Here is a 25,674-nt window from a genome sequence, read left to right as displayed (position 1 = left end):
CATGTCCTGTGTTTTGATATGATCTGGCACATACATAAGCTGGTAGGGATCATTTCCAACTATCAAGTTGCACATGTCTTGCGTTTTGATATGATCTGGGGCATTCTTGAATCAACTTATCTTCTCTTTACGTATTCGATTCAACCTTGAAGGGTGGACAGAACGTTGGTCACATTGCTGCGCATGCGTTGATTATCAGCGGATTTTAGCTGATTTTGTGGAGATGAAGTGTGATGAACAGCTGTGACATCACAAACAAAATTCTGTATGACATTTTTTATGAGAGTTTGACCGCGATTTTGAAAAATGCGGTATCTAGTGACCCCCTATACTAGCTAGCCTCGCTTGTAAAACTCGTGTTTTTCCCACTAAGACTACTGTAGAAGTGTTCGTGCGCGACAGGCCCGACATGGCTCAACTTGTCGTAGTTTGTTAACCACTCGTACTGAAACACGAGCTTTTCGAGCTTACATTCCAGACACTTGACTATCTGTCATAGCTCATGCCAGGAGCGAGGAAATTCTTGATATCGAGATGTAGTCGTTGTCTTTCTTCGCTACATTGATCTTATCGCTACCGTCTTTCGCAATTTGCTCGACAAAGTACCGCTTGATCATGTTGATGTCATCTTGCCGCTGTTAAAACCAATTACAGCAACCTGGTTTACCCACTCGTTCCACGCCTTCTGATTCTGGGCTGGAAGCATGTTGAAATCTTCAGGCTTCGGGTACATTCTCTCGACTTCTTCCACGATGAGGGTATGACTCTTTTCCAACTGTTCGACGAACTGTTTAACGATGAACGTTGGATCTCCATTAAGACTATCGTGAATATCGATACTTACCGGTATATGCTCCGATATATACATCAGGTCTGCTGTTTGCCGCTGTTTCAGAGGCAGCAAAAGGGCTTCGAAATCAAACATGATGTAGTGAGGATAAGGTCTAAATTCTTTGGTTTTGGGTGGATTTTCACATTCCCACTGTGATGAGGTTGTATCCCTGTTCCCGTATCATATTATCCTTCTTCATCGTTTGCTCATACCGGTATGTATTAGGTTCTGATTGGCAGGAGCATCCGTGCCAGTAACACCCGTAGCACTCGTAAACGGTCTTCGTGATAGGCTCATAACCGTCTACTTTCCACTCCTTTCCCTTGTCATCGCGGATAACACGTTCACCACCATGAACACATAAAGCATGATGGATATGTCTTCCAGTTTCCTTCGACATGTATTCAATCCATTGAGATGCAGCGTAGCTATAACCTTTACCATAAAATACCTTCTCCGACTTGCTCGGCATACGTTTCACCTTCTTCCCTTTGTAAATGATTGTTGTATTGACCCCCTCGCATTCATTTTTCTTATGCCGCGATAGGTGGTCAGCTTTTGTGAAACGTTGACTGCATACCTCACATTCCCATTTCTGTTGCGCCAGTACGTGTAAATCCTTGATGTAGAAACAGTGCCCATCCAGCATACCAAGGTTGATTGTGTCTAAACCTTTTTTGTATTGGTTCTGGCCGTAGATGAGTCTCCATGGTGCCTTTTCAGAGTTTGTCTTGGGCCCAAAGACTCTGATGTTGATACTGAAGTGCCTCGCTATATACTCGAAATCTACAAGCTTCGTAGGACGCACATCCTCACGCTTTAGTTTAGGGTTCTTGTAGTGCTCTCGAGCTAGTTCGAGGGCTTCTTGTGTGATATGCTTCTCGTGCTGCTTTCTCTCTACACGGTAGTGTACGGCAAGACATCTCCAAAAACATAAATTGTCCGTTCGTTCCGTTTTCCCATCCATAGCGTAGATGCACCTCTTTTTTCGCAGCCAATCCGGAATAGGGCCGCATCCCAACAGAGGGTCACGCGTGCTTATAATCTTATAATCGCTTCATTTCACATTCTTTTATGAATGCTTCGATTCCGCGATGCTTGATAGCGACCTGGAGCCCTTACTTTTGCGATATAAAGATACACCACCTCCACCTTTGTGAATATCACAGCTGAAACTGTACACGACGTTTACTCGCATATCTATGTATGGTGTAATTTTTCGCATGATCGCATCCGTTAGTGGTTGGTTCAAATTCTTGTTGATTCTCCATGTTTTGACATGACCCCTATCCTCCAATATTTGGATATCATTTTCGTCAAAAATATGCTAAATGTCTTGGATTCCTTCAAGGTCCGCGGCCTGGTTCTTCTCTCTAGGGAACATGTGTTTGAGGTTTTCGATCCCCTGATATGTCCTCCGTATCGTAGTAGTCTTCCTGTTCGACCTCATCGTGAAGCGTTTTCCCTCTCGAAATTTGTTCCTTTGCCCTATTATAATAAAGAGTAACAGTATCTCGCACGTCCTTCAATCGAGCGGCAAGAGCGTCGCGAGTTGCTGCTACCGGCGCTGATACAGTGCTGTAAAGATTGCTGATTGCATTCTTGAACCAACTCATTTCTCTTTATTATAAGTACATTCCAACCTCGAAAACAGCGGTCAAAATTTGAGTAGGGAATTCCCCCTTTCTACTCAAATTGAGCATCATGACATGCATGAGTGAACAAGGTCAGCAGACTTTTTACTCATTTGAGGTATGATAAAATCTGTGACGTCAGAGGTTTTTTGAGGGGTTGCTGCGGAGGGACTCTGAAGTGGGAGTTTGGTCGTTGAAAAGTGTCACTGTACTCATCATGACCCCCTACTACTACTGTATCCACCCTTACCCGGAAAAGGACAGCTTTAGTCTTATAAATCTTAATGCACTTTCTTTGATATGACGATAAACGCGTAACTAAAAACGCTAAGACCCTAGGTTTAAGGTTGTTAGGAAAAATTTTTAAGTCGTGTTGTTTCATCTATTGCTGTACACACGAGTTATTCGTTGAACTTTCGATTAGTATAAGCATAAGTATTTGGTACAATAAACCTTGGAATTCAAGGCTTGTTTGTTGAACGTTAAATCAACTGAAGTCTAGAAAAGCCACGCTGAAAAGACCATTTCTTACTGGGATATTTTGCGGTAAAACTTTGCGGTTCAACGAAAGCCGAATTTGTGGCAGAAACTTGCAGTTTACCATTGGCCTAACCTTTTGCTTGAATCGAAATGTTCGTCTGCAAACACTTTCTTCCCTCAAAGTATTTGTATGTTCAGAGTACAATGACGCTAAATTTACGAAGGATTATTAGGTTTTTTTTTCGTGTCTTTTTTTCTAAAAATCTGACCAGATCGAGGAAGTATGTAAAGACAGATTGATGCAAAACACTCAACGTAATCTTTTGAAACTGTGTAGGCGAAGACGCGGGACAGCTATTTCATGACCTATTAACAGTTCCTGATCGATTATGCATTCGTAAATCGATTTGCAAAAACTTTTTAAAAACAGAGAGAAATGTTTTACGTTAAGAATACAATATATTCAAAAAGTTATTTTAGCTTTATATTCTTAATACTATGTTTTATTTTAATTCAAACATAAATATTATAAATTTACGATAGTTCAACTTGCAAAGGAATGTTATTTTTGCGATATTGGAAATAAAGGAAAGGAAGGTACATCGAACGTGAGAATGAAATACGCCTGAAAAATATTTTGTAACAGCCTAAAAATTGAAATCCTAATCTTTTGAGAACTGCTAGAGTTCATCGTCAGGTTCATGATGATCTTCCCCAGTTGGTTTCTTATCAGTTTTCAATTGCTCTTTTTCATCACGTCGCTGGTTCCCAGACCCTTCTCTTATTTCTAGTTTTTCTTCCCCAGATCCTTTAGCTGGTTTTTCTTTGGGTCCTTCTTTGTTGGCTTTTTTATCTTTTGTGGTGTTTCCATCTTTAACGGGTTCTGCTGTTTCAGTTTTATTCGTTTCGCTTTTCGTGCCATTTGTCTGAGTTGCGTTTAAGGCTAAAGTCAAAAATTAAATTAAAAACTTTAAGTACAAGTGGAACTTTCAAAAGTCACACAAAAGTCACAAAACTACTTGCACCACCGCACAGAGCTCGCAGGAAGGATAAAAAATGGTATCATATCTAATATTTACTTCTTGCACTACATTTATAATCTGTTAAATGCCGAATAATGGACTGAATAGAGTACAGTTGACTCTATCTAATCCGAATCTCAAGGGGGATTTTTATTCGGATTACAGAGAGATTCGGATAGTAGAAAGTCTCTCTAATTCGAATTCCCAGGTTTCAACGGCGAGAATTCGGATAAGAGAGAGAAATAGAACTTTTTTGAAAAAAATTAAAAAAAAGTAAGGTGAGAAATAAAAAAGGAATAAGTAAGTTTGAACGAAAATAAAAGAACTCACTGACTTGCGATTTCTCTTTGTCTTACAAAAAACTAAAACATTCGCATTCGACAGAGATTCAAATTACGAAAAACAAAAACATTCGAAAGTGTTAATGGTATATTTTAACTTAAAAATTCGGATTATAGAGATTATAGCCGAAGGGACCTGAAAAATAGTTCGGATTATAGAAAAATTCTGATAATAGAGATTCGGATTAGAGAGAGTCAACTGTATTTAGAGTTTTCAAGTTGTTAATATTTTAAAAAAGAATAAGTATGTGTTACACGCCTCGAGCAGTTTCCCACCAGTCGAAGAATCGGATAGAGCGCTTTGAAAATTCTATTGTTACTATTGTTTTATTTTTTATACTTTTGTTTTCATTTGTAAAAGACACGTTTTTGATTGGTTTATTTAGCACGTGACCCCTACGCCATTATTTTTGCGCACATTGGTTTTTAATCGGTTGGAAAATACATATTCTACCGTCAACACGTGTTTTTTATGTTCTTATTACTTTGTTGAAACTGATAAAGCAAACATGGTCCGGGATATTAACAGAATCTTATGAATTTATACTCAAGAATGTACTCGAAGTGAAAAAATACCCAAGTTGTAAATGTGTTTGTTGACCGAATATGGCGGATGTTTTTGAAAAAGAAAGATATTAAAGGCAGTCGTGTTAAGAACACTTACTGAGGCGAAGAATTTATAAAAGAGTGAAGTCAAAGATGACGAAGTAAAAAAACTACAATCTTTTCACGAAGTTATAAGAAAGGAAAATCGCTACCGTGAAAACAGTGGAGGATGAAATCGCAGATTTATTGAAAGACCCGACAGAGTTGGAAACTATTTATGACGACCAAAGGACTCTGTTAAATTACCAAAATAAGAAATTTCGTAATTTGACGGAGGTCCTGCAAAATGGCAAACATTTTCGGACTCATTTCAGTCTGCCGTTGAAAACACCCAACTTGGTGAAATCGGAAAGTTTAATTACCTACGCTTATTTTTACAAGGAGAAGCGTTAACTCCATCGCCGGTCTAAGCCTGACGAATGATAATTACAAGGAAGCACTTACTTTATTACAGAATCGATATGGAAACAAACAGAAAATAATCTCAGCACACGAGTCAGCTGACAAAGATGCCTAAACTGGTAGGCAAAGATTTGGTTGGTTTGCGCGCATTTTATGATGATGTGGAGGCCCACGTGAGAGGCCTACGTAATCTGGGAGTTGACAGAGAAGTTACGGTTCACTATTGTCGACATTAGTTATCGAAAAACTGCCTCCGGACATTAAGACTTATTGTAAGCAGAAATATAAAATCGGACACTTGGGATCTCACGAAAGTCCCCGAACTTGTCAATCTTGAACTGCGAGCAAGAGAAATTGCACCATACAGAATTAGCAAATGACTTCAACAAGTGGGAAGAGTGAAAATTTTTAGACGAGGTGTTTACGGGCTCATCGTTGTATGCTGGAGGTTCTTCATTTAAGTCTGAGGGTGGGAATCAGTCGAAAACAGGAAATAAGTGCGTTTTTTGTCGAGGGGTTCATTGGTCTGACAAGTGTCGCGTTGTGTCTGATCCTAAAGCGAAAAAACAATTTTTGATCCAGGGAAATAGGAGTTTTATGTGCTTGAAAATTGACCACGGGAGTCGGAATGGTCCTAAGGAAACCATGTTTTTTCCGTAAGGGTATGCAAATTCTGCGATCTGCCTTAACAAGGGTTAGCGATAAAAAAATGCGAATGATGATAATCGAAGTTCTTTTACCTACGCAACAGGTTTTTCTTCTGTTTTGTTGCCGACAGCTGAGGTTTTATTAGAAAATCTGCGAAACAAAAAGCTAGCGGGAGGTAAGGTGTTGTTTGATCAGGGTTTACAACGAACCTATGTAACCTAGAGAATCAAGAAAGTTTTGTGTGCGACATCTGTGGGTAAAGAAAAAATTTCTATTGCTACTTTTGGAAATAAAAGGTGCGAAAAAACTGAGTAAGAAAAAATAACGGTAAATTTGAAAGCATCAACAGTATTGTTTGAGATAGAGGCGCTTTGCATACTTTTCATTTGTTTACCGATAAAAAATAAGCTTACGGGATTTGCAAAAGAAAAATTTGAACACCTTAAAGATTTAGAACTGGCTGATAAAAATCAATCAATCTTCTAATAGGTTTAAATTATTATTGGCCCTTGGTGACAGGAAGGGTAAAGTGCGGGAAGCCAGGGGAGCCAGGTGGTATAGAGACTAAGTTGGGATGGGTCTTCAACAGTCCTATCCAAGATAAGGAATGTCGCTCTACACATGTAAATTTTGTAAGTGAGTTAAGTAGTCATGCTTTATTTGTAAACTCTAAAAGTGAGCCTGAATCTTCTGAACTAAAGCAAAACTCGAACCGGGATTCTGCGATCTCATAACTCTAGGTATATCGGAAAATGAAAAGCACAATCAGGATAAATTTGACTCGATTTAGAAATTCTGAAGGTAGGTATGAAACTAAGTTGCCCTTTATAGAAACAAGGCCCTTGTTACACGATCATATCGAATTATGTAAGAAACATCTAGAAAGTCTTCATTCCCGATTAAAGCATAATCCAATCTTCTTAAGAAATATGATGACATTTTTAAATCTCAAAGGTCCCTAGGCATAATTGAAGAAGTTCCGAAAGATTGTTGTGAACCCGGGAAAAGCCACTATTTACCACATCATCCTGTGGTCAACGAGTCTAAGAACACCACAAAAGTTCGTATTGTTTTCGACGCATCTGCAAAAAGCGAGGGTCCAGAATTATGGCGAGTGTATTTATATAAGGAGTGTTTCGATATCAGGTCGTATTGATGTAAATTTAGTCGCCGCAAAATCGCAACTAGCGCCCATGATATCGTCAACTATTCCAAGATTGGAACTTTTAGGAAATCTACTTTTGAGTAGGCTAATAAATAGTGTAGAAAATTCTCTGGGAAAGGTAGTTGAAATATCGGGTAAGTATTTTTGGACAGATTCGCAAATAACCTTAGCCTGGATAACTTCTCTGAACAAAGAATAAAAGGTCTTTGTAGAAAAGTGTACAGGAGCAACCTCGTCCCCAGGGCATCTTATATCTTTTCTGACCCCGGTACGGCGATTCGAACATGGCCCTGGAGAAGGCTGGTCCAATATGAAACCTACTTGGCGCGGATATGTCACATAATTATTGCGTCATACGAAACATTTTGGCGAGGCGGCGAGTCTGTAACGAAAAGAAGGAAGTTGTTCGTATTAAAATAGCGGCGGAAATTGAGCTAACAATTAGTTCTATTATCATAATTTCTGAGTTTCAGAATTTAACCCTTTTCAGAGACGCTGATAAGCCGTTTTTGACAGTCAGATAAGATTCAACCTAAAATTGCCAGTAATCGAGAAAATTAGTTGCAAGGAATATCTTTTTGCTGATACCATTTTGTAATTGAATGCTCTTATAAGAATACTGAATCAATCTTCACGGTAAGCTAGTTTGACATTTTAAATATTTTCCAAGCAGAATAATAACAATAAATAGATGTATATATCAATAAAAAATCGATTTTTGAACAGCAGCAGAATTTTGATGACCTCTAAAAAGTGCGACTTTATGAAACTAATTTTGGTCCCAAATCCCCAAAATAATTTCCTCAAAAAATTATTCCCGAAACATTTTTTTCTCTTAAGGTAGCAATACTTTGCTGTTGGTAAAGTCGTATACCAATTCTTTCTAACCTATTAAGGCAGTAAGACATTGTATCCACAAAACGGATCACATGAAGAGTTGTTGATTTCAATTTTCAAATCAGCATATTGCTTTTGATAAAATTTTTGAATTATTTATGTTTTAAACAAAAAAAATTTGTTTTTGCATATCTGTGTGTGCAATAAATGTGAGCTTGTTGAGTAAAAAGTAAAAAAGCAAGCATGGGTGACGTTGTACACGTGGCAAGAAGGTGTTCCAGTAATGTCATTTCTGACAGAGGAAAGAATTTTGTGTCACTAGAAACGCAGACGCTTGTCCAAAAATTAGGTGTAGACTGGAAGGTTAACCTTCCTTTGGCTCCATTGAACTAATGGTTCGCAGTACGAAACGTTGTTGAGAAAGGAGTTGCAGACATGTAAAATTAACTTTGAGGAATTACAGACGGTTTTGCTGGAAGTTAAAAATAAATTGAACAATCGATCACTGGCATATTTCTATGACGCAAAACTGAAGAATACTTGACCCCAAACTATCTATTGTTCGGAAGACATTTACGTATATTTAATCCTAAGCCATTTGAAATTTCATCTCATCCAGCTGATGTTAACGTTTTATCGTGAAAGTTAAATATATTGGAGCATTTTTGGTAACGCTGGAAGGAGTACCTGTTTAATATTCGCGAATAACAACACAAAATGCCAAATCGTAATCAGTCTGTTATCGAAAAGAATGACGTAGTCATCGTTCAAGAGGAAAAACAACCTCGGTCGATCTGGAAACTGGGCGTCGTTACCAAATTGTTCCAAGGGAGAGATGGTGAGGCAAGAGGAGCGGCACTGAGAATCCCCAAAACAAACTCTTTTATAAAGAAACCTGTGAATCAACTTTATCTGGTTGAAAGGACAGTACATGATAAGAAAGAGAAGGGAGTATTAAATAAAAGACCGCGAAGAGCAACAGCGGAAATTGGTGAAATTAAAGGAAAATTTGGTTACATGTGAACACTATTTTCGCCGGGGCGGAGTGTTTGAAAATTCTATTGTTATTATTGTTTTATTTTTATACTTTTGTTTTCATTTGTAAAAGACACCTTTTTGAATGGTTTAGCACGTGACCCCTGCGCCATTATTTTTGCGCACATTGGTTTTTAATCGGTTGGAAAAAATATATTCTACTTTCAACACGTGTGTTTTTTATGTTCTTATTACTTTGTTGAATCTGATAAAGCAAACAGAGGGCCAAATTATTCATGCTCATATGTTCATTAAAGCAAAAACATGAGGAAACTCACTGGTACTGTTTGCTTTGGGTTTCGGCTTCGGTACGTAATATTTTGCTTTATTGATAAGATACATCATTTCACGGTCGACTTTTCCTTGCTGGTATAAAATATCTTTGCTGAGCAAAACCGGCTTCACAGCAAGGCTCGTTTCGTTTTGTTTCTTCCAAGTTGTCATCAGCCACTCCTGCAAAAATTATTGTTATAAATAATTTAACATAAATCAAATGTGTGCACTCTTTATAAAAAACAATTTTGTAAAAACAGGCAAGAACAAAAGAAGAAAAATAGCAGGGCTAAACTTTTTACTAATTTTCGTTTTCTTTTAGAACACAAGAAAAACAAACATAAGATGGATGTGAAGACAGAAATTTTCTAGGAATTCCTATTAACTGGCATTCTTTGTGAATAACTGCACTTTTTTAAAAGAAACACGTTTTGTAAGTTGAGGCTGAGATTATAGATACTTTAAACTGCTAAATCGCAAAATAATGAGGAAATTGAAAAAGCATATTGATCGTTTGACAGGCCTCTTGCTAAAAAGTCTTTATTAAAATTAAGAAATATTAAGGCTAAACTTAAAAAGTATGTTTCTTATGTAGAAATATAATCAAATATAACAAGACTGCAGACAAACTTCCCTGTTCTTAAAAAGGAAAAATTTTTCAAACAAAAAATTCTATTATCAATCAAACTGTAAAATTTCCATTAAAAAAGTTGAAACAACCTACCCTCGCCTCGCTTGTGATCTTCTCCATATCTTTAATGTCTTTTTCGCTATATATTTCTTTGCTATCAGGTATAGACTTAATCGAGTCAAAAAATACGGAAGTTAAATTCAAGCTCTGCAGCAAAGATGCAATAGCCTTCGGTCGTTCAACACTTTCGTCTTTCCGGAATTGGATATCTTGAGCGGCTTCCTTCAAATTTTTCAGTTTTTTAACTAAAACCTAGAAAATACCTTAAAATTGTAGATTTTTTAAAAAATGGAAAACTTAGATAAGGAGAGAAAAGCCAATGAAAAGGGAGAGCAAAGAATCTCAATCACAAAGAACAGACACAAAAGTACCCAGTATCTTTCAATGTAACACATCACAGAATAGAAACAATCCAAAACACACCATTTATATCATGGACAGAAAAAGTTCTCGGACTCTCAGTCAGCAATATTGGATCCCCCCCCCCCCCTTTGTAACATAATCTATTTAGCTAGTGATTGGCAATTATACAGAGACAAAACCTTTGCTCACTTACCGTCTCATCAGCGTCAAAGCCTTCTTCATCCAGCCAATCTGATGCCGCGGAAAAGGTTTCTTGCAGTTTCGTGCGCTCCTCCTTGGTAGATATTTCTTGAAAACTATCTTCATCAAGCATGTTTTTGAATTCAAAAATGTAACTTTCTAAACTATTTCTAGCTTTCTCGGTGGCAAACTTTGCCTGATCACGTGCTTCCAATTCGTTTAACCTAAAATAAGAATAAATTATTTTCTTTCATTGTTATATATTACATCATAGTGCCATCTACTGAAATTTTACACAAACATCAACAGTAAAAAAGAATTATATTTTGAGCTCTTAACAGACCTTTTAACAGAAGCATCAAAACTTTCTTTTTTGAGGCGTGGTAAATCAATGCTAACATGAGCAAAGGTAAGTTCTTCCTTTGCAACAACAGGTTTGGTGGGCTTCGTCTCTTCGGTTTTATTGCTTGCAGTTTCGTTGGCTGCCTAAACAGATAGCGTTAAAAGGTGAGAGTACTATTAAAAACCTAAAGGAGAGAAGAAAATGAGAAAAAGTGTCAGGAACAGTAGAACTTACAACTTTAGTAACATTCGATTCTTTTGGTTTTTCGGTCTAAAGGAACATCACGAAATGGGTGTTAACATACAATGGGGGGTGGGGTGGTGGTATAAGGGAGTTTATTGGTGGTGGCTTTACGGGGAAGGCTTCTTGTCATTAAGCTAGGTTCACGTAATTAGGGAAGACGCATTTTTATTGGCTTTAAAATATAAATATATTGGGCAATTTTTTTCGCAGAAAAGTTTGTGTCAAAAATGATACAAACAAACAAAATACTGAATGAGGGAACAGACTGCAAATAATTGATTTATTAGTTGTAAGTCAAATAAAACAGTCGAAAATTCTGCTCGAATAGCCCTTAAATTGCGTCTTCTCAAAAAAATCCTTCTAAGAAAGGAATTGATGAAAGATTCACGGAAGTTCGATAAAATGCAAAACTCAAGGACGCAATACCAGTTCGATAAAATTAAATGCTTACTGGTTTTTCTTCTGTCTTTTTTGATTCTTCCTCCTTCGTGTCTTTCTTTTCAGCTTTTTCATCACTGCTGGTTTCCTTAGCAGTCTCAACGGTTTCGTCTTCGGACTTTGAAGAGCCAAAAAAACTGGATAATTTTGAACCAAGTTCTATAGAAACGTAAGCATTGAAAATTTGTGACTCAAATAATCTGTGCAGACAATGTACACTAACAATTATGACGTAAGAAGGCCTCGAAAAATATGCGACGGAATGAAACGAAGCTACAAAAAATATGCGGCACAGAAAAATTAGTGGTTTAGGGTGGCCACATATTTAAAACTTTGTAATTTTAAAAAACTATTCCGTATTATAGCAGATTTTGCTAAAATTTTAGGAGGAAATAAAATTCATCAATCCTGTCAAAACGCAATATCAAAAAGTTAATAATTAAAAAAACACTTGATACTACCATAAACAATTTTAGGAGCAATAAACATTTTGAGTCAAAAATTTAGGTCATTCAGATCTTAGGAAAAAAACGTTTTTAGGAGATTTTAGGCATGACCACCCTGTGATTGAAGTAGCAGAGGCAACAGAATAAAATCGCATTAATAAAAACTCAGAAAATTATAAAACAAATGGCGAAACGCAAATAATCATGACACATATATCTAAAAACAAATCATTTTTTGGAGGAATTGATTAAATATTTAATCGACTTAGTTTCAACCCAAAGTTCAAAGTTGCAAATACATGTTATAAATATGCTGCAAGTTCTACTTGTATTTAGTTTTTCACTAAATGATTTTTAGTTCGCTGCATTAGGCTATTAAAAAACGAATTAATATTCACTGCTTCGCGTTAACACATTTTTGTCCATATCGTTTGTTTTTTGTTCGAGATTTCTGTTTTCACGCTAAAAATAAAAAGCTGCTACTTTTTTCGATTAAAAATATTACGTCGTTAAAGTCCATTATATTTTTTACTTCCGTCATTTGGACGCTGGCATTTAATGCGCTAAATTAATTTAACGTGTTAAATTAAACCCTTGTGCTTACAAACAATTGAACAAAAAAAATTCACGTACTTGAAAATGTAGACTGTGATTCTTCCTCGACAAGTTCTGGTGATTTTTCGAAGTGTGCTTCCACCTAAGTAGACATGAGTTGGAATTTTTGCATTTCATTCATTTAAATAAAGTATTTTCGTGAAAATCTGGAAAAGAAATAATTATCTGTGACAATAGTAATAAAAAACTCACTTTCTCTAGGCGTAGTATACCACTTTCATCCAAATTAAAAAATGCTTTTACGCCTTTGGGTGTAGCTTTTACGTTTTTCTCATGAGCAGTCTCAACGCCAGATAATTTGACGTTACAGAGTCCACCCAGCGTTAAGTGACTAAATAGAAACAGAGAAAAACAAAGTTGATTTCAAATCCAAAAATTAATAAACACAACTTTTGATTGGCTCACCTTACAAGTTCATTCGAAAGAAATGTCAGATCCCCATACTTTACATGAAAATCAAAATCCTTTGGCTTTTTATTGAACGTCATAATTTTCTTTTGTGGCAGAGGATTCAAGCGATGGTACAAGTTCCTTGTTATTCTTCTTACCGACTCGTCGTTGCCAGCACGATCAAATTCAACCTGGAAAAGTAAACTTAAATGCGAAACACACAAGCGATTCTGCTAGCAAAACTTTTACAATTACTAGAAAATACCAGACTTACATCAATTGGATACATATTCAAATCTTTGACGATAAACCTTTTTACTTTGAAGCCAGCAGTTAGATCAGCGGCCTTGTACACAGCACCTTAAATACAATTCAACTACTTAGCAACCACTTGTTGGGCATAAAACAACATATAAGACAACAACATAGAATTTAAAATAATAGGTAACGAAATAAACAACAACAAAACATAAAGAAATATGCGCAATATATTACGGACGTTGAGATTACTTTTACATACCTAAAGCTGCTGCTTCATCTGTGTTGATGTTCTTGCCAAGTTCTTTTCTAAATAATTAATAAGAAAATAACACCAACGCAATAAATCGCTCCCCCAAGGTTACATTAATTTAGACTGAGCAAGCAATCTAAATAAATAGAAGAAAAATAAGTAATAAACGCATCTTTTATTACAAAATCTTTTTTATCTATTTTATTTTGTCTTTTGTTATTTTTTACTGAAAATAATACGAAAGATAACATTGATTTCCATGTGAGATGAATTGATATTGCTCAAAATTAGGGGAGCAATATCAATAGAATAAGGGGAGAAATTATTGACTCAGCTAGTTTCTTATTTCATAAAATTATGCGAGGCCTAAATAAATAAATAATAAGGAATTTAAGGTTTTGTGGTCTGCGCTTCATAACTAATTGCGTCAACAACAATGCTTTCTAATAAAGTCTTACTTTCCGGTCGTCTTGATCAAAATATCTTGAACTTTTGGTATTCTTGTTGCACCACCCATTAGAATGACTGACTCGATATCGTTCTGAGAACAAACATATACCAAATATACACAAAGATCAACAAACCATTCATAATAACAACAGGGTAAAAATTATAGTCGCTAAAGCATAAAAAATAGATAAGATACCATAGTCATGGCAGCCGCATTTAATGCCATTTTTATGGGCTTGTCTACATGCTCGAAAAGATCTTTACACATCTCTTCCAGCTCTGCTCTGGTGACATGGACGGCAAAGTCATGTTCTTCGAACAGATTTTCAACCTGTGCTCTGTGATCAGTGTTAGCACTTAAAACTTGTCGAACTCTCCTAGCTTCTTTAAGCAATTTAGCCATGGCTCGAGGATTTTTAGTGATGTCATTCTTACACTTGTGTTTAGCCTAAACATAGATACAAGATATTAAAAAAAAAACTGATACATAATAACTGCATGTAAAAATTGCTAACAGCAAATACAAAATTTACCTTGAATGCTTTTACTAAATGGTCTCTTAAACGCATGTCCATTTCTAAACCACCCAATGCTGGATCAAATCTGAAAAAACAATGACAAAAATAGCTTTATGACCCCAACTTACAAAAATATTAGAAAAGGAAATGTGATGATTCAATTTTTTTAAAACAACTTCTCTATTGTCCAATCAACATAGATTTAACAGAAAATACCACCAGTAAACATGCCGAGTTATTGTTGAATATTCACCACTACTTACCCAACACCTTTGACAACAAGTTGTGGAACAGTTTCAACATATCCTCTGTCCTTAACTTTTGTAGTGCTGTACCCTGAAAGTAAGGCGAATAAACAGAATTTTCTTTAAGAAAATAATAAAAACAAACAAAAAACAAACAAACAATGAAAGGATGCTGTTGCATTGTTCTTCAAAAAATACAACATACCCACAATGGTAACAGTGGTATGGCTTGATCCCATATCAAAAAACATAATGTGCTAAATAAGATAAAATGGTGCATGTTAGTAGAAAAAAAGAACTAAAGTGTATATGCTGTAAAAAAACTGTAGCACTTACTTTCATTGTTGAATTAAATGATGAAGCTCGGAAGATACCATAATTCAAAGCAACTAAAAAAAGTTTTCAGAAGAATGTAACTGAGGACAGTACCAAAGTAAATAAATAATTAAAATTTAGAGTTGAAGTTTTCATAAGCTGAGGAAGTAATAGGAGATTGAATTCCACGAAAGATTAAGAATTTAAACAATATTCCTACCAGCTGTGTTATCGTTGATCAGTTGTAAAATATTTAATCCTGTCATATTGGCAGCACTAAAATGCGAAAAGTAAATAAGGTTGCAGAAAAAACTTTCAACATCCTAAATAAATAATAATAACAACTGTAAGTTATATTAAATGTTAAAAATATAATAGAAACAGTAACCAAAAAATATTTGCTCTTTACAAATTGTTTTATTTTACATTTTACTTATTATAACCCCACAAAATCTTTGATGGGACAAAATTTTCAGTTATTTTAGGGAAATTTTTTGGTAGCTTTGTACATATTAGAGACCTGTAAAAACACAACACATAACACTATCTTATTTGCTAATGAATACCGCAGCAAAAGGGGCGAGAATACTGTATCCAAAACTTTTGCAGAAAGTAAACAAAATATATATATTTGGAGAAAAGCTGTACTTTCTCAACTCCACTTTTTGGAAAGAGGTTCAGCACATTTTAAAACAGAACCTACTTTTTTAATATTTAAACAAATTTTTATTGCCAAAGTTTTTACTTATATAAATGACCTTAATTAATGACCTTAATTTTGTTTAAAGAAGAAACTTCAGTGTAAAGAAGTTACTTCCATTCTCTTCCATGAATGGAATAGGACTTACTCCAGCACTGCTTTTCTCTCCGCTTGATTGAAGTATACTGGCACAGTCAAAACTGAATCTTTCATTGGATGATCTTAATAATAAAAACAGATTGTTAAAATGAGTTGGAATAAAATTTACTCCAATAGAAAATCTTATAGTTATAAGAATTAAATTTGCCCTATAATATAAATAAACACAACACTTTAAAAATTTCCCTAAATTAATTTAAGTGAACATATAGCTTAAAACACTACTTTCAACGAAATGTACTGACCAGCAAAATTTTCAGCTATATGTCGAGTGTTATTTAGAACCATTGCTAATAGTTCTTCTACAGAATATTTGTGATTACTAAGGAAAATGAAAAATTATTGATATACCCATAATTAATAGCATGCATTTAGTGGCTTAAAAGTTGATGATTAACTTACTTTTCAGCTTCAAATAACACTGTCCCTATAAAAAATATTAATACAAATATAATACACATCATAACATATTGTGGGAGCAGAGGTAAATTTAAATTCCAGTTTTGGTTGTACTTGAATTTAAAGCAAAAAGCTAAAAAAAATTTAGTTATTTAGATTTTTTAGCTTCATTTTTAGCTATTTTTATACTATGTTTCAAACATTAAAAATTACTGCTTTGCTTTAAAAACAATCTTCTCAACTTGGTTTTAAAGGGACTGTCTGGTAAAAAAATAAGTTTTATTATCTAATATGTACTTATTATTAAAGAATATCTGCATCTTGTAAAATATAATATATTAATATGCTCATATAAGTTGTTTTCTTTTTTTAATGAAACAAAAATATTCTTCAGTTAGAAGAACGTAGCTGTAGCAAAAACTTGCTGTTAGTATGGCCTACTGTTCAGCAACATTAAGTCAACCAAAGATAAAAGCTTCTTTCTAATAACTAAGAATCCTGGAGTTAGCAAAGCCTGGATTGCCGCAATTAACAGAACAAAGCTGCCAGCTAAAGTATTTCTATGCTCTGACCGTTTTGAAAAAACCTGCTTTGACCCAAATTTTAAAATGAATTATTTTATAAAGATCGTTCTTGCAAACGAAGGTCAATTTCAAATTTTTTGTCAAAGAACATACATCCCACACATCGCGAGCCAAACAACATCAATTTCTGCTTATTTTTATTTTATTGGTATTGACAAAGCCTAAAATGTTCTTAAAATTTTTTGAGTATATAATCTTCTTTCCCATTCCTTTTTATTACTTCGTTCAATCGTTATTAGTTGGTGAAGTCCGCCTTGATAGAAAATTCTCAGCAATTATCTTTAACCGATAAAGAATTTAAATTTAAAGTTCATTCCAAATTATAAATTGGAATACATGCCATACCAAAAACACAAACAAGTGCAACCCAATATAAACATCGTGTTCTGTAGCAGATGCACAAACACAAACCCAAGTAGCTGTTGTACATGCTTCTTGTCAAACTGAAAATGTAATGGACACAGATAGCGGTATGGTTTTCGCCCAAAATAGAGACATGTAATTTAAGAATTGCTGTATTTTTTATTTTAGAGTCTTCACAGAGAATACATATTTTCATGCAGAAACTATGTTCTATACTAAAAAAAGAAGACGATGCATATGCTAAAGCCATGTATTTTTGTTGTACCATTTTCGTAAATACTCACAATACTCTACAACTCAACATCATATCCGAAATACAACAAACACGCGCGATTAAAACAACAAAACCATATATACGTAGATACCATTATATAGGCCGTTTATTTTACCGAACGGGAACATCATGCAAAGAATTTTTTTTTTTAAAAAAAAGAAAGAAAAGAAAAAGAAACTAAACAACTTAACAGAAAAGTTTAAAAAAATCACAACACTGTTTTTTGTGAGAAAAATATGTCTTCAAAGTGAAATCCTTCAAGGTGCATTATTTTTTAAGTTATCCACAATCTCCTCTAATTGTTCATCTGTGAATGTTGGTAGGCCATCAAGACAAATTCTCATTAACCTGTCAACATTATTTTCATTCAAAGTAGTACAAATTCATAACGGAAAAGCCTTGTTCGACCACAGATGTGGTAGGTGGGATGAGCAAGGCAAGCTTGAATAAGATCATGGTGTTTATGTAACGTCGAGCACAACCTTCCTTGCATAGGGCGGCATAGATGTGGCTTGGTGACGGTTTGTTGGCACTCACAAATTCACATATATCTGCTTGCTTCAATTCTCCACGCAATAACTTTGCTTTTGCTTTCTTTTCTAGATCGTTGTTGACACTCATCTTTCTGTTCCAAGGCAGATACAACTGGACCTGCATTTGAAACATGACCGTTGTGTGAATGTTATTTCAACACCATAGTGATCGCAAAGGATATCAAGTTGTTCTTTGAAGAAGTTATCAGGTTGCTGCTCAGTGTCAAAAACATTAAACGCTTCTAATAATTTGTTTTTGCCTGATAATGCTTCATCTATTTCACGCATTAGGTCATCCATAAAACTATAACCAGTGCGTATAAGAAACTTCTGAAACAGCTCTGGGATCATTTTAAAAGGCAAGATCTCAACCGCATAGATTGTGACCCAACTCATTCCGCTCTGCACTAATTTGAAGAAACGGCAATGCTTTGTTAAAGAACTTCAGATCTGTATCATCTGCATCGTTATTAGCCAGAGCATCTTTGATTCTCTTTAAACGGCCAACAACCTATGAACTTTCACTGATATGGAGCAATACAAGAGAGTGCTGGTTTGAAAATATTTTGACAAGTTATTGATAGGACTCAACACTACCGCTAGAAGAAGCAACATGCACAGAATATTGGGCTCTAAAAGTTGATCCCGTATGCCTTTAGTTTCGGCACCACCTCTCTGAGTAAATATTATATCCAATGCATGTACTAAGGGCTCAAATCTTTAAATGACTCGCCGTGTGTTACCCATCTTGTCACGCACGCTTTCAGGATTTTGGTTGGTTTTAATTCATATGTCGCTTGAGCTTCTTCAAATATAGCTTGCTTTATTGTGCTATATTTGAAGGTCTTCCAGAGTGATATCAAAGACCATCTATTTTAAGTAAAACAGCGTATCATGGTATCAAATGCACCAAACAAAGAGCCAAGTGATGGTTTCGGCAATTCAAATACTGCGCATGCGGTGCAGTATACGTAGCAAACGTTGAAGCCCATTTCTCTCACCACTCATAGCGTTAGTACCATCCAAACCTGAGAAGCGTAAGTAAATATTGTCCAGATGCTTTGACTGTATGAGCACTAGAATCGTAGCATGCAAGTCAATTACCTTTTTTGATGTGATCAACTTCACCATACCAAGAAATCGTTCGACTGGCTGATTATTGGAAGTATTTACAAAGCGTACAGAAAATACAGACATCTGGGAACGATCTCCTTCATCAGTACTTTTATCTGCCAAGATGGTAAAAGCACCAGAGGCTAACATATCAATAATTAAGCATTTAGATAGTCTCCAATTACTTTCAAAAATTCCTCAGCACTTGATGTTGAAGCATAAGTTGAATTACCTGGGGCTTGTTCTAAGTGCATCGCTATATCTCCGTCATCTATGTTCGCAATGAATTTCAACATTTTATTTTAAAGTTATATTTTATTGCCCACCTTTTTTTTGTTAGAAAATAAATAGCTTTGATAAATTTCTTTATCAAGCGCCTATTCTTTTTTATGTCCTTGGCAGTTTTAGTTTCAGCTCCCTCGTTCATTTGCCGAACTATGCTACCCTTCATTAACAATATTTTTATCTTGCATCTATTTCTAACAGCTTTGCTGTGTTTTTCGGAATTTTCATGATCCCTAAAAAATGCCCCAGGACGTTCATCATGTTTGCGAGCTAAGGTTTTCCAAAATTCGTCATGAGAATCGGAGTATTCTTGGCATATAGTACAAAACCACTCTTTGCACTACTGTGATAAGACCAAGAGTACAACCTTTCCCATTTTTCTGTAAAACGCTGTTTTTGTTTCGTTCTACCGCCATGTTTTTGCCCTTTTCCCTGTTCGATCTCTTCTGTTTCCGTTTTTTCATTGTCTTCCTCACTATACCTGCCAACATCGCTGCTTTCATGACTTTCAGATTCACTATAATTTATTTCAGTGAAGTCATTGTCATAAATGTCATTGGCACTACTATATGGACGTTCGGAAATTTTCACAGTATCGGCAGTATTTACAACTTTTACAGAAGTATCCACAGTGCTATGTACAGTATCAACAGTATTAATTGATGCATCCAAAGAATTATTTACAGTATCGCCATTATTACTTGAATTATTTACAGGTTTAAAAAATGTTGTCATAAGCGTTGAATTGACAGCTTTTGATTTTTTGGGTGGCTCATCCAGATTATATTTTCGCATAGATGAGTAAGCATTAGATTGTTTGTTGTGGCTTCGTCCTGCACGTGGATAAATAGAAGCATGGTAACAAGGTTCACTTTTTATTCAAATCGCGTCGTCGTGTCGACATTTTTGCATGTTTTTCCAAGCATGCATTGCTTTCCATCATGCTTTGCGCGCAAATCTAAACTTTTATGTCCGACCTGACCCCACGTATTCATAGTCATATGACTATGGCGTATCTTGATATTCGTTAAATTGGCAAAAAGAATAAAGACTGTGTTATACATTTGATCACAAATATTGTTATAGACTGTTACTTTAATATTATTTGATGAGCTATGCTAGATACTCCTTCAAATTTTCATGTTTTTAATGAGGCGGATTTTGTTCAACTAAACTGAGCTGTAAGTGTTAAGGTTTTTTTCAAGGGGCAGAGTTCAAGGACACCATATTTGTTATACTCTGGCTTCTTAAGCTGTGAATCATTGGGTTGGTATAATTATTTAACTGCCTAAATTTCAGTTCTATCAACCTTTAAGATATTCTCTTCAATGTGTCTATGTTTTCGCCTATTAAGTTGAAAATATCACGTTTTCCAGCCATGTGTAAATCTGAAACAAACCAATTTCAAGATTTTAGCTTGCTAAACATAGATTTCAAGGCAGCCTCCTCCTCCTGTAGCCAGCTAGCTGACTAGCCTTATTTAATCTATTATTTTAAAGTTTGGTATATTATTATTTATTTTTATGTTGGGGTTGTGGCTCTCTCTGTGGCTTCTAGCTAGCTCTTTAGCTACTTCTGGGCTAAAAGTAGCCAAATGCAGCTAAGTAGGTAGCGACACCTTTTATTAGTGTCATGAAAACTTACTCCACAAAATAGAATTTCTGAGTGATTTTTTAGCAGGGCAACGACAGGCTGTTTTTCCCGTGTCCCAAGTGTCCCGTTAAACCAAAGTTGCAATAAAGTTTTTTTGAAAAGGGTATATTACGCCCGGCCCGTAGTAATATTCATCTTTGAACTTTTAGCGGGAACGCTTTCTAAAAAATAAAAAAGGTTGGCCAATTGTTTTTACTTTAATAGGGTAGCAATGAGTTGTAAACTGTGTTTTTATTTCAGCTAAAGTTGTGAAAAGTTATTTTTTTCAAAATATATTACACTGGAAACACCATAATGTTCTGTGCATCACTAAATTTATGACATACTATACTAAAAGGCTTCATCTTCTTGCTATGCTTTTGTTTTTAACACGAAGCAATTATTTTCGTGCAATTTGAAAGGAACTCGCTATCCTATTGTGTTTTTAAATGGAAGCAATTATCTTTGCAAGTTAAATGTACCCTTACGCTTACATCTGGACTGTACTGATTATGTGATTAAGTTAATAATATCAAAAAAGAAATGTATTGTCTGTGATAATTGTAAATTTCAAATAATATTTTAAACCTTTTTCACCGGACAGTCCCTTAAGACGTTTTAATTTCCACACAAAAAAATTACATGTAACCGCTGGATGACATCTATTGGAAGGATTAATGACATGTTAATTGTCCACAATCTGCTCTTGAAGAGGAATAATAAGTTAACTATTTTTTGTTATTTTCTTTCAATAATTAGTGAAAACAGTGGTTTAACAATATTCAAACACACCATATTGTGATTGTAAAAGTCATAACTTGCATAAAATGTACAGGAAGTAAAAAAAATAAAAAGTACCCCTTTCTTTATCTTTTACCAAATTGTAAAATGGAAATCTATTAAAGAAACAAAGTAAATATAAGTAATTAACTAAAGACAGAATTCTTTTACAAATAAACTTGCTACTTATAGTAAAATAATAACGCCGTAACAACATTCTGTAGTGCTTACCTTTTTTTATACAATTGAACAGCTTCGCTATCATACTTCTTTCCCAGAATATGTGTCAGATATATGTAAGCATTCTTTGGGTGTTTGATAGCCTTAACAGATAACAAAACATTTTTTCACTAAATCAACCCATACATGCTTGGTAGAGGTCAAATAAACTTGGGATTATGCTCACAAAATTACTACTATTTTTATAGTGCAACTTTTTTTTTCTTGTAAGACAAACTACAGTTCATTCTAATTAATTTGTGTCACATTGGCAATTATTGCCAACACAAACCTCCACAAACACAACTTGGAGCCTTGTCATGTCAATATTTGGCTCGGCAATTATCTACTTTCAGCATGAATTTGAATGGCAGCAATTATGCACTTGAGGGTAAAGATTAAGAATTACTCTGAGTATATTAGTACAGTTTTACAAGATTAATTTCACCAGGGTTTGTCTCAACACAGGCCATTTAGTAAGATTTTATGTTAGGGTGCGCTGGACATATATGGCATGACAAATAAAAGTGCAAGTTCCAGCACAGTTCACAACTGGGAATCTAGAGCGATGTATGAACAAGTCGTTAGTGAATGCTTTGTCAGCAACCATGGAATATAAATGGAAATACTAGAATTAGACCCTTAAACTATAATAAAGGGATATACATACTATGCCAAGAGCAGGATCACCAAAATTTCTCTCTTTTTCTTTCATAGATAAAACAAGTGGCGTTTTTCGTCTCGATTCCCTTTTTGAAAAAATAATGGTACTAATTCATAATAATGATTATTTATATTTTAAAACACAGGTAAGTAAAAAAAAGAAATAAAATCAAGTAAAATAAGAAGGAAATAACAAGTTACTTATTTAATGCTATTTCCATTGGGACACCAGGCTGAAAAGAAGACAAAAAAATTCATATAAAGCACTATTACAATATGCAAAATTTTAAATGTTTTAAAATATTCACAGATTATTTCCAACCTTTACAATGGCTATTTTCAACCATTCACTGCCAATGTCAACTGACATCACTGCAATCGAATCTAAGAAAACAAATTAGACAATTTTGCAAACTGTCTTTTTTATGGGTTGTAACTTTTCTATTGGATACATTTGGTTGAATGGTTAAAGGAGTGAAGCCTGAAACTATATCTAGCTTGGGTATTGAAAAGTTTTTTTGTCAGGATTGTTAGACTTTTGACCAGTTCAGTTCCTAGAACAAATTATATGTTTCCTTAGGCCTAGTTCCCACAAACGTGTTTATTATTAAACATATGTTTATTACTAAACTCATGGATGAGTTTATTTTTACCTAATTAATTATGAAGTAAGATTATGCAGTTATGCTGAACTTAATTTTTGTACGTAAGGAAAGTGAGGAAATTTTAGAATTAGGTTATCTTTATTTAAAGTATGATAAAAACTAATTTTTTTAAGAAAAATAAACATTAAACCTTATACCCTAGTTTTTCATCTCTCTCTCCAAGCATTGTCTTTTCTCTCTTTTTCCTTATTTTCATTGTCAGCTTTATCATGTAGACAGATCAGACAGTGCTTCCTCTGATACTATTCCTACTTTAGATTTCATTACGTATTATTATTTTTGTCACTGTCGTTCCTTTACTAACAATGCTCTCATGAAAGTCACTCTCACTTTGAGCAATAGCAGTAAAAACAAAAGATTTCTTTGATGTCAAATAAACTCATGTTAATTGCATGATTTTAAAACTTTTTTGATATTAAACTCATGCATAAACATTATGTTTATTGCATGTAAAATCGTCATGCGTTTATTTTTAGCATTCTCACTTTAAAACTTTTAAAATTAACATAGGTATATCAATAAACGCATTTGGTGAAAACCAGGCTTTAGGGGACTGCTGAAACAGTAGTGCCGCAATAAAAAATGACCTTACTATTAGTTGAACAAAATTTAAATTTGCACAACAAAATAGAGGTTTCCCTCAAGGTACCTGGACTGCTGGCACATTTAAAGTGTAAAAGAAGGGGTAATTTTTTAATTCAGGACCTAATCAAAACCAATTTACAGTTTAATTTTAACACCTAAATAAATTCTAAATGTCAATATTGTTCTACTTCTTTCTTTTTATTTTTAATACTTTACACATAATAAATAAAAGGTATAGATTTAAGGAGAAGCATGTATATATTCACGAAAAAAAATAACCGCACAATTCATGAATCGAGAAAGAAAGTGGCTAATACAGGTCAATTTAGACATCGTTACACCGACTTTGGGGACATCCAATTTGGGCGCCCAAAATAGAGGGATGAAAACTGCTTTACTTCTTGTAATGATGGATAGGAAAAAAATGTGGTGGTAACAGTTCTAGATTTAGTTCACTTTAAAATATTAACTGTTTGATACAAACAAATTGAGTTTCTCGTTTCCTGAAAGGTTGAAAGAGAATTTAAGGGATTACCCATGCCTAAAGTAATTTTCTTGGATAAACCCCTTGTGACACGTATTGTAGAGGTGAAAAAGCTCCATAACTTGTGACAATTAGCATGACAATATATTTTGATTGGCTGTGAACACAAAAAAATTTTCATTTTGATATTTTTGGGGTTGTCGGTTTATTATTATTGTTTATTATTCATATTTCATCATGGCTGCAGTAAGATTAAGTTAACAAAGAGAAATTTGAGATGGTAGTATAGAAACATTTGATCTGGTATGATAAAATAAAAAAATGCTTGGTTAACAAATGGAATTTTGGGAATAACTGAAAACAAGTATAAAAACCTCAGAACAGCCTATGGACGCTTTTTGAAGAAAAAAAAACTATGCTTATCAAAGTACTTGGTAAAATTAATTTAAAATACAGACTCACCTGTTTCTTGCAAATATAGTAGAAAAATTGAAAGAAGAGAAAACATTGACATTGTCTTGAGCTTTAACATTTTATTGTATTTTATAACTATATGAATGAAATATAATTAACATAATACATATACATGTTTTTTCAAACAATTTCTATGGTAAACAGAATAACAAAAGTTGAGGTAAGATTTCAAGTTCTGAAGTTTTTGAAAAAAACATTGCATGTGGTAAGAGTTCTTGCATATATTCTACTTCACACCATAATTAACTATGGTGTATTGTCATGTGCAACTCCTGACATAGTCTTTTCAGATTGGTATATAGTATACTGTTAATTAGGATTACACTTTTATAAAAAGTTTACTATGCTACATTTAAACTTTCATGATAACTAACATTCCCATGTTTTGTTTAAATGGGTGAACAATAAAACTGAAAGTAGAATACTCTACATAACACAAGATTTTTTTGGTATGCATTTGTTACTAATCTAGTCAATAGTAAACCCTCTTGACTTATCATACTGGTATTTTAGCTGGTGAAAAATTGCTAGTTATAAAAACTTTTTGTTTAAGGTTACTGTAAAGGAAACAATTTTTTTTTTAGGTTTTTTGCAAAAAATTCATGGCATACAGAAAAAAAAATTCTCCTTCCAATGACATATTTTATATTCTATGAAAACATTTGGAACATCCCCTTTTTCTGGAAAAAGCCTTTTTAGAGGTGTTATATCCTTCACACCTTTGAAAAAATATGTGCAA

General features: G+C 34.4%; 1 protein-coding gene across 2 annotated transcripts; it reads right to left on the bottom strand.

The window, feature by feature from the left end:
* Positions 1-3,385: 3,385 nt before the first annotated feature.
* Positions 3,386-25,386, bottom strand: LOC130636045 (hypoxia up-regulated protein 1-like). Of its 2 annotated transcripts, XM_057445631.1 has the most exons (28): positions 24,924-25,384; positions 23,050-23,111; positions 22,929-22,960; positions 22,735-22,813; positions 22,077-22,168; positions 21,924-21,961; positions 16,285-16,309; positions 16,128-16,204; positions 15,872-15,944; positions 15,244-15,299; positions 15,045-15,097; positions 14,914-14,965; positions 14,727-14,799; positions 14,479-14,548; positions 14,142-14,393; positions 13,954-14,036; positions 13,505-13,551; positions 13,259-13,344; positions 13,000-13,175; positions 12,787-12,925; positions 12,613-12,676; positions 11,547-11,692; positions 11,087-11,122; positions 10,853-10,995; positions 10,523-10,733; positions 10,000-10,218; positions 9,281-9,455; positions 3,386-3,889 (listed from the first exon to the last, which is right to left on the bottom strand). In XM_057445631.1, exons 1-28 carry the CDS (start codon positions 24,991-24,993, stop codon positions 3,627-3,629), a joined length of 2,892 nt encoding a protein of 963 aa, XP_057301614.1. In that variant the 5' UTR covers positions 24,994-25,384; the 3' UTR covers positions 3,386-3,626. The 2 variants fall into 2 exon arrangements, with proteins under 2 accessions (XP_057301614.1, XP_057301615.1); XM_057445632.1 differs by lacking the exon at positions 11,087-11,122 and having other exon boundaries at positions 24,924-25,386.
* Positions 25,387-25,674: the final 288 nt, after the last annotated feature.

The sequence above is a fragment of the Hydractinia symbiolongicarpus genome, chromosome 3, assembly GCF_029227915.1.
Source record: "Hydractinia symbiolongicarpus strain clone_291-10 chromosome 3, HSymV2.1, whole genome shotgun sequence".
NCBI classification, from domain to species: Eukaryota; Metazoa; Cnidaria; class Hydrozoa; order Anthoathecata; family Hydractiniidae; genus Hydractinia; species Hydractinia symbiolongicarpus.
Note: the sequence above shows the minus strand (reverse complement) of the source record. Positions and strands in the feature narration are given on the sequence as shown.